Source organism: Heterodontus francisci, chromosome 3 (genome assembly GCF_036365525.1).
Source record: "Heterodontus francisci isolate sHetFra1 chromosome 3, sHetFra1.hap1, whole genome shotgun sequence".
Taxonomy (NCBI): Eukaryota; Metazoa; Chordata; class Chondrichthyes; order Heterodontiformes; family Heterodontidae; genus Heterodontus; species Heterodontus francisci.
Genome location: NC_090373.1, coordinates 94,541,518 through 94,554,481, shown reverse-complemented (window position 1 = coordinate 94,554,481; position 12,964 = coordinate 94,541,518). Strand labels below are relative to the sequence as shown.

The 12,964-nt window shown below is 43.6% G+C and overlaps 1 protein-coding gene across 3 annotated transcripts in view; it reads right to left on the bottom strand.

Moving 5' to 3' along the window:
• The window catches only part of cyp39a1 (cytochrome P450, family 39, subfamily A, polypeptide 1), a 46,252-nt gene extending 34,349 nt beyond the window's left edge, over positions 1-11,903 (bottom strand). For all 3 annotated transcript variants that reach the window (XM_068024626.1, XM_068024636.1, XM_068024645.1), the window contains exons 1-2: positions 11,695-11,903; positions 1,943-2,078 (exon numbers count right to left, since the gene is read on the bottom strand). In XM_068024626.1, coding sequence (XP_067880727.1) covers positions 1,943-2,078; positions 11,695-11,889 — 331 coding nt within the window. In that variant the 5' untranslated portion in view covers positions 11,890-11,903. The remainder of the gene's footprint in view (positions 1-1,942; positions 2,079-11,694) is intronic.
• Positions 11,904-12,964: the final 1,061 nt, after the last annotated feature.

Genomic DNA, 12,964 nt, shown 5'->3' with positions numbered 1-12,964 from the left:
CTTAACACATTGTCATGGAATTGCAGTTTGCAAGACCCCGGGGAGTATGTGTGAGTTGTCTTCTGAACAGATGGCTTGTCGAAAGTTCTGTTAGGTGCACTGAGGCTGACTGCAAAGATTGGTTTTTTTTTCCGGTTTTTTTTAGGTTTCAATACAATACCCTTCAAATTGTTGCACAGATGCATTTATTTGCATTAGATTCATTATCTAGTCAAATTGATAAAACTTCCATGGTCTCCATGGTACAATCCAATAACTGAGATTTCAACAAATGCATTAGTGCAATTTGTCAGACTCCTAAAATTCATCTTGTATCTGAAAATGTCGTGGAATTTCTAAAAAATAACTCTGTTCCTTGTCTAAAAAGGTGAATAACCCAGAAAGGTCTTTCATAAGCATTGCCAGTACACACTCCAAAAAGATAAAAGTTCCATTTGTATGGTGAAGCAACCATGGTCAACAAATGATGTCAGAGATACTATCAAGGCAAAGGGCTGAGTTTTATGTACCCGCCGCCGATTTCGGCAGCAAGTGAAAAAAAGGGCGGCCCACACAGTCACAGAGCTGCCACAATCTTCCGTGTGGCAGCTCATTTAAATAGCCGGGGTGGACTCCAAATCATGTGGAGGGGCCGGATTGTCCGTCCCCGGCAATGGTGTACGCTGCCTGTACACAGGCGCTGATGCCATTTTTAAAGGGCTGTTAGCCCTACTGGGAAATTTAAATATTTAAAGATGAAGTGAATAAAAATAAATACATTTCATTTGCCCGTAACAATTACATTAATTATTTGCCCTCCCTCCCCTAAAAACACTTACCTTTACAATCTGACCTCCCCCCCGCACTCCCCCCAACCAAACTGCACAAACTTTCAACCCCAACCCTTCCCACCATCCCTACACCCATGACATTAATTTGATCCCATTTCCACCCCCCCGCCCACACGTCGCACTAATAAACATACTTTCTCCCTCCTCCCCACCAGTGTGGCACCTCATTTCCCTGGATGGGGATCCGAAAGCATGGGAGTGCCGCCCACCAGGCCGAAGATCGCAGCGGGACATCAGGTGGTGACATGAGTTTCATTAATTCAATCATTTTAATTTATTTAATTATTCAAATTGGGGTCTTGTCGCTGAGTGGCAGGGGGTGGATGGCAGCCACCACGAGGTCTCGTCGTCGTCAGTAATATCGGGCCAGGACACCCAGCGCGGGGTGCGTGGCGGTCCTCTCCCGGAGGCATCTTCAGGCCATCCTCTCCCCACCCCCGCCACTGAACCGGATGCCTGGGGGAGAACAAAATCCAGCCCAAAAGGTTTACACAAATGCAAAGAATTTCAAATGGTAGGCCATTCTGACTAATGTAGCTGAATTTATTAAGGAGCTGGATAGGGATGTCATGGGTGTTGTCTATATAGACTTCCAGAAAACATTTGATAAGAGATTATGAGCAAAAATGAAAGTGCATGGAATTGGATGCAAAATTGTTATGTGGGTTGGTAATTGGTTACAAGCTAGGAGACAGAGAGTAAGGTTAAAGGAAACATGATCAAAGAATGGTGGAACAGTTTTGAGTGACTAAATGGCCTATTCCAGGTAGAATAATCTCAAACTGAAATGGGAGGGTTGTCCTGGTGGTCCAGAGGGGTGAAGTTTTCGCACGGTTGGAGCCGGTATGTTTCCCAGAGGGTGGTTGGAATCTGGAACACACTGCCTGAAGGGGTGGTAGAGGCAGGAACCCTCACAACATTTAAGATGTATTTAGATGAGCACTTGAAACGCCATAGCATACAAGGCTACGGGCCAAGTGCTGGAAAATGGGATTACGATGGGTGCTTGATGGCCAGCATGGACACGGTGGGCCAAAGGGCCTGTTTCTGTGCTGTATAACTCTATGACTCTATATTTAATTAGTGTACACTGTTTCTGTGCTGTTTCTTACCAGTATGCTGTACAGCTTCTTGTACTGCTTGTTGAAAGTCAACATTTTTAGATTTAAAGAATATCTCAAAATCTTCCTCTTCTGTAATAAAGGTGAGTCTCTTTCCAGCAGCAACCACAGTAAAAACTGCTCCGTACTACAAATTAAAACATTTTTATGAGGAAGTTACAATTAATATATGCTTGGCAAGTTGTAGATAATGACCCCAACAACTTATACTGCTTTTAGGACTCTGCCAGCTAATTCAGCAAGTCCAAGAATGTTCTTGCCCAATTCATGATTCTTCCTCTTTGATGCTAATTAAACTGAACTTTATCTTTACCAGACATCCACATACAACCAGAAATGAGAACAATAATTTACTTATCTTTCCATAACTTTGGGATACTGAGATAAATTGTAAGACCTCTGCAGCCTAGATTTCACAATTGGATTGGGCATTCACAATAGGGCAGGACTTCTAAACACCAGGGCAATGTCTCAAGCTCATCCAAATTCTGAGACGAGTAGTAATTGACATAATTGATGTGCACTCACCGACCTTCAAAGACGAGTCCCACCAGAATTAAGGAAGAAATCAGGAATGGTAGATCACTGAGACGAGAGTGCCAGTGGCTCCACAGATGCCAGTAAAACCTTAAAAAAACACTTCCGTCTTCTGGGGCTTGTGCATGGCAATTCTTGGAGACTGTTGCACATGCCCTTGCCGCTGGAACCATTATTGTCTTTCTCTGTACACCTTTAAGTGGCCCTGGCGTTTAGTGTTGCAACAGGTCAAGTGGCAGGAAATATGGCAGAAGCAATATTTCCCTATCTTCTATATAATTTGCATATGCCCAAACACTTTGTGGCGCTGCATTCACCCACTGGGAAATGGGGGTCAGCGAGAGAGGCAGGTGACAGAGAGCATCATCAGGCAGGTTTCCGTCCATGCCAGCCCCAGATCCACCAAAAGATTCACATAATGTGGGCACAATATCTAGGCCTACCACACCCCTAAATGATCAGCAAACTCAAAACATATCAAGTATCAAACCTGGACCCTTCCTGGTTTGTATGCCTTAGTAAAAGCATAAAATACTTAACATTTATATAGCACCATTATGGTTTGAACTTGCTCCAAGTTTTACATTTACCATCCCTTAAATACAATACATTGCACTGGAGACCTTGGGTTGCCCACTACATTCTGCCATCTCCACCAGGAGGTAGTATATACTACAGTGATAAACCTGGGATGTTCCTGAACTGTATGGCTTTGTAAAAAATACCAAAGATTTACATTGAGATTGAAAACAACAGTTAGGTTTATTTACAAATAAGTATAAGAAATATTAAGGGCAGGATTTTCGCCCCGATAAGGGGGCGGGAATGGAGGCAGGCGGGCAAGTAATTTTACGCCCCCCCAGCAGAAGTGCTGTTTTGCCAGCACCTTCCCATCTCTGGGCCATTTACCTAAGAGGCCGGGTTGGGGCGCAATGTCTACCCACCCGCAAGTGGCTGATTGTCAATTGGAGTAATTAAAAGGCCAATTAAGGCCATTGATCAGAGGCTGACTGGAATTTTCAGGAGCATGGCAGCTGCTTGGAGATGGCCTCCTGGTGGCAGATTCGGGGGGCGAGGGGTGCAGTCAGCATTCCAGGCTGACTTTGAGTCACCCCTCCCCTCCACCCACCCTGGTTACAGCTGCAGCTGCAGGCCACCCTATCGAAAGCTTTCCCCTCCACAATGGTGATCAGGCAGCTGTGGCCATTTTTTCCCAAAAGTTTTAAAAGTGCCTTGATGGACACGCCCTCTCTCTCCCTTACCTGCAACAGCAAACTGCAGCTCCTTTTGTGCTGGAGGACCTCCTGTTGGCCCTCCAGCTTCAAGAGCCTGACTGCCGCCCTTAATTGGCCAATCCAGGCAAAATCAATGTCAGGTTGCTGATCCTGACACAGTGTGGATTCGGGACCAGCATTTAACCCAAAATGGAAAATCCTGCCCTAAGACACAGATGGAAACAAGCAGTACTATTGTACAAGAAACAGTATGAAATCATTGTAGTTCCTTTCCGTTGCTTTTAACTTGAGTCTTTGATGGATATTACACACACAGAGGCCCTGCATACCCTCTCGTGGTGGAGGAAGTGTGAAGAAAGGTAACTGAAAACCACATGATGGATTATAAATTATATCAGCTGTTCATTCTTTGATTTGAATCCACCAGCATGCCATGTGAGAAGAAACATACCAGCTGGCAAAAAGCAACCCAACTTGGACCTTTGAAGATTTAGCTACATTTCATAATTATTTAGCCCCTTGACTTCTTTTGGGCTATTGGTGCTGGCAGGCCGCCGTGTGTGTCAGCTCACGCATTTCCTGTCCCCCTTCTTCAGGTTTGTGCCTAATTGGGAAACCACCCTCGGATCCCTTCCCATTCTCCATCTGAGTAAGTGGTGGAGGTTCCCCGAAGCTATACCCTGGCACTTATGACAGAATGCCCATCCCACAGAGTTTTGTCCCCTAATTTTTGTCATAATTATTTTAACTTAGCAAAATTTCCCTCCACTCCCTCTTGAAGGTTTTGAGTTGCCTATGGGATGACTCTAAGTTGTGTCAGCCCTCCAGTGACTTTCCAAGTCACATTGATACAGTTTGAAGAAGGGCTTAGTTTCTTGGGAGCAGATTATAATATTTATGTGCTTAGATAGCAGATGTTGACAGGCTATTCAATCAAAGGAAATTTCACAACCCAATTCTGCTCTGACACTTTTTAAGCAAGGTTAAGAGTTAGCAATTAGGAGCAAAAACCCTGGTTGATATACAGAAAACTGCCTTTCCAGCCCAGGCATGCTGAAGAAAATTGCAGAATTTAACAACTTATGTTTATATCGCAGCTTTAACATAATCCAACATCCCAAGGTGCTTCACAGGAGTACATTAAAACAAAATATGACACCGAGCCACATAAGGAGACATTAGATCAGATGACCAAAAGCTTCATCAAAGAGGTAGGTTTTAAGGAGTGCCTTATGGAAAGAAAGCGAGATAGAGAAGCGGAGAGGTTTATGGAGGGAATTCCAGAACTTAGGGCCTAGGCAGCTGAAGGTACGGTTACCAATGGTGAAGCAATTAAAATCAGGGATGCTCAAGAGGCCAGAATTAGATGAGCACACATATCTCAGAAGGTAGTGGGGCTGGAGGAGATTACAGAGATAGGGTGGGATGGGCAAGGCCATGGAGGGATTTGATAGCAAGGTTGAAAATTTTAAAATCAAGACGTTGCTTGACCAGGAGACAGCGAGCACAGGGGTGATGGGTAAACGGGACTTGATGTGAGTTAGGACACAAACTGCAGAGTTTTGGATGACCTCAAGCTTACAGAGGATAGAATATGGAAGACCAGCCAGGATTGCATTGGAATAGTCAAGTATAGAGGTAACGAAGGCATGAATGAGATTTTCAGCACCAGATGAGCTGAGACAGGGCAGTCGGGTGATGTTACGGAAGTGGAAATAGGTGAATATAAGGTCAGAAGCTCATCTCGGGGTCAAGTATGACACTAAGATTGCGAACATATTGGTTTAACCTCAGAATGTTGCCAGGAGAGGGATGGAGTCGGTAGCTAGGGATTGGAGTTTTGATGTACACCTTCTCATGAGCATTATCTTGAACCTCTGAACCAACATTCCATGCTAAATTGTCCATTGCCTCTCCCTTACAATCCAACATAACCAGCCACCTCAGAAGAAACAGCTCTCATTCCTCATATCAGTGAACTTCCACTCTTTACTGAAGTACCAATTGAACCTCTAAATATATTTTCAGGGTTGACGAGGCCGAGATTGGTTACAGGCCTGAGAAGCAGCAGCCAGAAGCGTGAGAAGTGAATCTAAAGCCAAGCCAGTGGAAACAATCAAGAAAAAATTCCAGTGCTGGAGGTAGAGCAGATCACAGTGGGCAGTCACAAGAAAAGGCAAAAAAAGGAGTAGAGGCAGACTTCAGAGTTGGTAGAGTGGAGTAGCGAAGACCCAGCAAGCAAAACAGAGGAACAAGCAGAAATGAGACCTGCACAAACCAACATCAGTTGATCAATTCAGGGATTGAGCAGTAAGGGACCTGAAGAGCAACCCAGCAGAAAAGAAACACCAAGACTATGTTGGAGAATAGACAGGATAAACATATGTCCTGATGGTATAGAAAATGGCCATGAAGTGCCTTAATTAGCAGTTGTCTCACAGTCTTCAAATGGAACACATGAAGATATATGACCCAGGATCTCTTCAAATCAAGCAGTGGTTACTGGTCTGATTTCCAATGACCTGACCTGAAGTCCACTGCAGAAACCTTTGGTGACTTGCATCACGAATCATGGTCTTTCAGAGGGCAGACTGCTGTATCTCACTGCATATGTCCTTTCTTCAGGATGCTCCAGTCCTGACTACAAAACTCCTTGGATGGTGTATCCCTATGAGATATAGTAGCAGACAAATAATTTTTAATGCCTCTACGTTGCTTAATTCTTGGGTCACTGATGTTTCCAATTGCAGTAGCACATTAGTTGCAGTTCCCTCCATGCTAGACTGCACTGCAATCAATCAGTAATTCAGAATATTGTTGATTTCAGGAGTTAACAGTTATTCATCTCAGAGATGGATCTTCACCCCTCTGATCCTTTTCTCCATCATAGTATACATTGTGGCCATGATGTTGTGCAGATATTTTGAAGGCAAGCCCCTAATTTCTACATCTATCATGCACCTGGTCAAATCAGATTCCACAGTGTTACGATCATCTGTTTCATGGTTTATATTAATTTTCCAGAGGTAACTTTTAATTTGAGAATTGATTTTTTTTTTAATGCAGGACAAATGAAAACACCTGGTTTGAGAAGCTGGCAAACAAGTCCAAGGTGGTTACTAATCAAAAGGGGGCCCATGTTTATTTAGTAAAGTCACATTGGGAAGTGTAAAGACCCTACACAATGGGAACCCTTCTTAACTTGCTGACGGTATGTCAGCAATTGTTGCACTCAGGGATTTAAGTTATACAGATGATTTCCCAGAACAAAGAGAAGATTTAGAGTTGGAAATAATTCGTTTAAATTGCTATCTGGGACATCCCACATGCACCAGAGTCTGCGGAGATAGATGAGGCAGGGGTGCCCGTTAGGTTTCTGATCTGTGTGTTTGCTGACACAGTCAGTCAGTTGGCTTTCAGAGAAGCAGCTGGCTTTTAGGCAAGCATTTGGCTTTTGGAAAAAGCAAGTTGGCTTTTGGATGTCAATTGGACTCAGGAGCAAAGGGGCCATCGGGAACCAGGGGTGTTTCCGTTTTGAGGCATGCCTGTGCTCAAGCTGGGAAGTCCAGATTTGGGAAGTGACCTCAGAAGACACTTGAGAAATTATGGAAATTGAAGTGAATTCCTAAGAGCTGTGGTACACTTTGGATTGGTCCCAGGAGAAGTGAACAAACCAAGATCCTGCAACATATAGGAAAATTCTTGGGGTGAAAGTAACAGTCAAATAGGATTGTTCTGTTGAGGTTTAGAGTTTGAGGTATGCGTATACATGTTCTGTTAGGATTTTAAGTTTAAAATATAAGTGTTTCCAAATTTGAGTGTCAAGTTAGTAGTGTTTTGCTTTGTTTAAAATGTGAGATCTTGTGACATAATTCTTTCAGAAATAACATTTAAAAAGAGGGCAAGTCAAAATCCCAGTTAACAGTCCCTAATGGGATCCTAACAATAGGAAATTTCAAAAGGCAATTGGACACGTAATATAATGCAGGGCTGTGGGACTAAATTGGACAGCCCTTTCAAGACAGCCAGCACACACACAATAAGCCAAATGGCTTCCTTCTGTGCTGTACGTTTCTATGATTCTACCATTCTATACCTCTCTCAACCATCATAAACCGTCATCATTCATGCTCATTGATTGCTTCATAGTTCACCTAGATGTGACAGTTCTGGTGTCTTTGCACCTGTGCCAGTGCTTGATACAGTTGTGTGGCTCTATGGTCAGTATTTTACCGACTCCTCGACGCTGCGAGTCACGGCACGGGGGCTCGTAAAATTCTACAGGAGAGGCCTGCCTCAACCCGCGACATTGCAAAGGGTCCGCCACACATTACTGGCGGCTGGGGGATCTCGGTGCAACCCCCCCCCCCCCCACCACCGCTACCTGGTGGCAGACCCTTCATCTGCATATTCAAATTAACATTAATGAAATGGAAATAAACTTAACTGCAGGCAGCGACCATCACACGACAATTTTACGGCCACCGCTCATCCTTTGCATGCCAGGTGAGAACCTGGTGGGGAGGGGGGAGGAATAAAACTTTTAAGGCGGGAGGGGTGGGAGAGCAGGGAAGTCACTTTTATTGGATGTGGGGATGGTGGGAACGGGTTGAAGGGCAAATGTTAAGAGGTTGGGGGGGAGGGAGAGAAAGGTTGGTAATAAACTTTTTTTTATGCTAATGTCCCATAAAAAACGTTTGGGGGGGATGGAAAAGGGCCTCCATTATTTATTTAATTTTTAATAAATAATGCTTTACAATGTCACTTTAAAAATTAAAATTTCTCCTAAGGGCTTGCAGCCCTTTAAAAATGGCATCAGCGCCTGTGCATTAGCGCGGATACAGTTGCTGGGGATGCAGCAGCTGCCCCCTCTGTGCCATTGGGGGCGGCCGCTACACCCCCTCCATTTAAATGAGCCCCCACGCGTAATAATCGCTAATAAGCTTCAGGCCGATGAGTTGCTTCTGATGTGGAGCTTGGCATTTCAGATAGCCATTTTTGTTCCATAGAACAATCTGGACTATCAGTCGAATATCGTCAGAACAATTATTTATGTGTTCACATATTGGCCCGGATTCTGCAGTCAGTAGTGAATGAAAATTACACTTACATTTTCTTATAGACTTTCTAGGAGAGTTTGTACTGGAACTTGCTGTGATTAGAAAACTATTTTGGCACAGCACCCTATACCAGGGGATCTGGGAACTGTGAGAACAGAGTAAGCAACTGAGCAGCGCAGAGTCTGAACGAGAAAGTGTACATTAGTATATTTAATTCAATTCCAAATCATGTACAGAAAGAAAAATAAAGAGAGGGAAAGATGAGATTAAGAGAAAGATAAAAATCAGGAAGTAGAATTTTTTTTTAAATTTTAAATCTCCAATAATGATTAAAATCTGAAGAAAGGAGACTCTACACCTGTAAAAGTTAATTTTCGGTGCCGGTGTGGTTGTTTATCAGTAATTAAGACTTATCATGCTGTTAGAAATCCACTTACACTAGAATGGACAAGCCCCAATTTTTTTCTGGTGAGTTTAATGCGCAAGTACCATGACATCATATCCTTACATATATTTCAATGCAAGCCTCTGGGCAAGATACCGGTGCAGCAAAGCTCATGGAGGAGCTGTGCAACTTGGACGCAACTTCCGGATTTTCATGTTTAACTGCAGATGTGTAGTTGCTGGATGTTGCTGTCTGACTTAATCTTTAATAACAATGAGCGCTGAGACCCTCACCGTTATCTTTACTCCAAAATCCAGGACAATGATTAAGCAGGTAATGACGATATGCATTAGTAAGGTTTTCAATTCTTCCTGTAAATCATACTTTCCAACAGCTGTGATTCAATGAATTACATGATAAAGAGGGGATAGCACATACCAGATTCAACTTCACCTGATGGCTAGAGGAATTTCTCTTATTGCTTTTTTTTTTAAACCCATGGACCATTTTCTTGACTTCTTGCCAAGTTAGTGCTGTCACAACTATTATCTTCCTATGCTTGTTTTCTGATGTACAGATTGGGATCAGCTGACCAACTACTACTATTCTGCTCGCCAGTGTCTCGTCCACAATGATGGACAGCTAGGTGTTATTTAAATGTACCTTTTCCAATAGTTAATTAGCTGTAAGTTTCTAGTCGTAGATTAAAATATTTCTACAAAAATAACTTACAGAACCTATTGTTCTTAAAGGCACTGGGCCTGAAAATTCTCCAACAACAAGTGCAGCAATCAAACACGGCTGATTCCACTGGAGTATCTAAGGTCAGAGTATTAAATATTGCCAGCAGGCACTCTCACCAGTGTGGGTGGATTTCAGGTACCCCTGGCAGAAGAGGTGACAATAAATGGCTACTTAGATTGGTCATTAGTAGGCATGTCCCAGAAGTACACGCAACCAAACAGAATGCACACACTCGCACCCCCCCCCCCACTCCCACCCTCCTGGCATTGCCCATGTAGGAGGGCCAATTCAAACACTAGAATTCTGGACTTTTCTATGCTATACCCCTAGTCTTGAAACTGCGGCTCCCAAGCTGACTTGTATGGTAGGTTTATCCCAGTGTCAATATCACTGGGCAGAAGAGTGGGGCTGAACAAATTCCGACCCTCAGAGATCTGCTCATGATGTCAGTGGCCATGTTGTGCCAAGCCCAGGACCCTGTGAAAATGTCCTGGAAAATGTTGGAATTCTGGGTGGGTCACCTGGTTTCCATCAGGTCCCATCAGAATTGCCGCTGCCACTGGTCTTTTATGCCAACGTCCACCCAAGATCTGCCAGTGACCGCAAGACCCCTTGAACCTGTTGCCTTATTGAATGACCCAGTTACTTTTTATCAGTAACAGAGCCAAACTTATGCTGCCCACTCAAGTCACATAAAAGCAGACATCCAACACATCCATGGAGCACTGCTAACCATATTCCAATTGCTGGAGGCATTTTTGACAAAACAGGAGTTGACAAAAAAGGGAGCTCTTTTCAAGTATTAGAATTAAGTGATTCCAAGTGGGAGTGCTGCATTGTTGGAGGAACAGTTTTTCAGGTGAGACATTAAATTGAGGCCCCTTCTGCCCGCTCAGGTGGGTGTAAAAGATCCTATGGCACTATTCGACAAAGAGGAAGAGAATTCTTCCAGTGGCTTGGCCAACATTTATTCCTCAACCAACACCAAAAACACAATCCCTGGTCATTTATTTCATTGCTGATTGCTGTGCCCAAATTTGCTTTCCCGTTTCCTATGTTACAACAGTGACTACACTTTCTAAGTACTTAATTGGCTGTAAAGCGCTTTGGGATATATGGAGGTTGTGAAAAGTGCTATATAAATGCAAGTATTACTTTCTTTTCTTTTCACTGCACCCTTATAAAAACAACCAGCGAAACTGGCGTGTTTTTTAAATGTTATCCCCACCAGTTTTTCTGCCCTCCTGAAGAAGCTAATTTCTACTGGGATACAATTCATATTTTGATCATTCAACCAATGGCTACACATTCATACCTTTCCATACCCCGGGCCAAGGGAATTCAGGTCGATGGTAGCTTGCAAAACGCCACTCGAGCTGAGAGCAGTTAAATCAATATATAGCAAAGAAATAAACTGGGATCTTCCTGATTTACTGATCACTTCCCCATCAAGCAATGCAATTATCAACTGAGCCAGCAGAGGGACTTCTGATGCAAAATATTTCAGGAAGCAACAAAAATGCAAATGTATTTGCAAACAATGCGCTGCGTTTTTCCTTAAAGGAAATTACAGTGTGCCCAAATTAGAGACATTTGACAGGTCTGAACACTGGTCTTTAGATCGGAAAAGAAGCTTCAGTGAAAATTAATATTTAATAAAATGCAACCTCGCCTCCTCTTCCTTGCATAAGCTCTTCAGATGAGCTCTACTCTAGTAATGGTAACAATTGTTCCTTATAGGTTAATGGACAGTTTGTTTTAATGGTAATGTTTCCATTTTACCTCTGCTCTGGCTTGTTCGATAAATTCAAGCGGAGCTTTTCCGAAGCGGATAGCAGCCCTGATCCATGGAATCCAGCCGCCAACGCATGGAGGAGCCGCTATCTTCCGCGGCTCTCTCTGCTTAAACACCCAGGGCAGCAGGGCTGCAGCCGCCAGAGCCAACAGGATGGGAACCAGGAGCAAAACGCAACCCATCGCGGCGCTTCCAAAGTGCAAATACTGTGGAGTGAATCCGGGGCAGATCCGGTCCACAGCGGAACAGACTGGCTGTAGAAGGGGAGGGGAAAAGACAATCAGATCTTGCTGAGCCACTCTTCAGCTCTCTGATGAGGTTCAATTATGCTAGCCATTCTCAGTCTCATGCATGTCACTCTTTCCTGAAGCCTCTCCAAACCATGAGTCCCCCTTTTAAACCAAATTTATGAACGATATTCCAAATGTGTTATATTAGAAAAGATATAGAGGTACTAGAAAGGGTGCAAAGAAGATTTATGAGAATGATACCAGAAATGCAGGAGGAAACCCAACAGGAAAGAATTGACAGGCTGGGTGTCTTGAAAAAATAAGACTGAGGAGTGACCTGGGGAAGAGCATAACTAGAGGCCATCAATATAAGATAGTCACCAAGAAATCCAATAGGGAATTCAGAAGAAACTTCTTTACCCAAAGAGTGGTGAAAATATGGAACTCACTACCACAGGGAGTGGTTGAAGTGAATAATATAGATGCATTTAAGAGAAAGGTAGACAAGCATTTAAGGGAGAAGGGAATAAAGTGTTACAATGATAGATGTAGATGAGGAAAGATGGGAGGAAGCTCGAGTGGAGCATAAATGCCGGCATGGACTGGTTGGGCCAAATGGCCTGTTTCTGTGAAGAACATAGAAACAAACAGATTCAAGTCCCACCCCAGGGCTTGAGCACATAATTTAAAGCTGATACTCCAGCGCAGTCGTGAGGGAGTGCTGCACTGTCAGAGGTGCTGTCTTTTGGATGAGACGTTAAACCAAGGCCCCAACTGCCTGCTCAAGTGGTTGTAAAAGATCCAATGGCACTGTTTCGAAGAAGAGCAGGGGAGTTATCACCAGTGTCCTGGTCAATATTTATCCCTCAAATCAACATCACAAAAACAGATTATCTGGTCATTACCACATTGCTGTTTGTGGAAGTTTGCTGTGTGCAAATTGGCTGCGGCTACTGACTGCTGCATTTGCGACATTACAACAGTGGAAGATTGGCATGCTTCCATCTACGAAAGACGATGGACATGC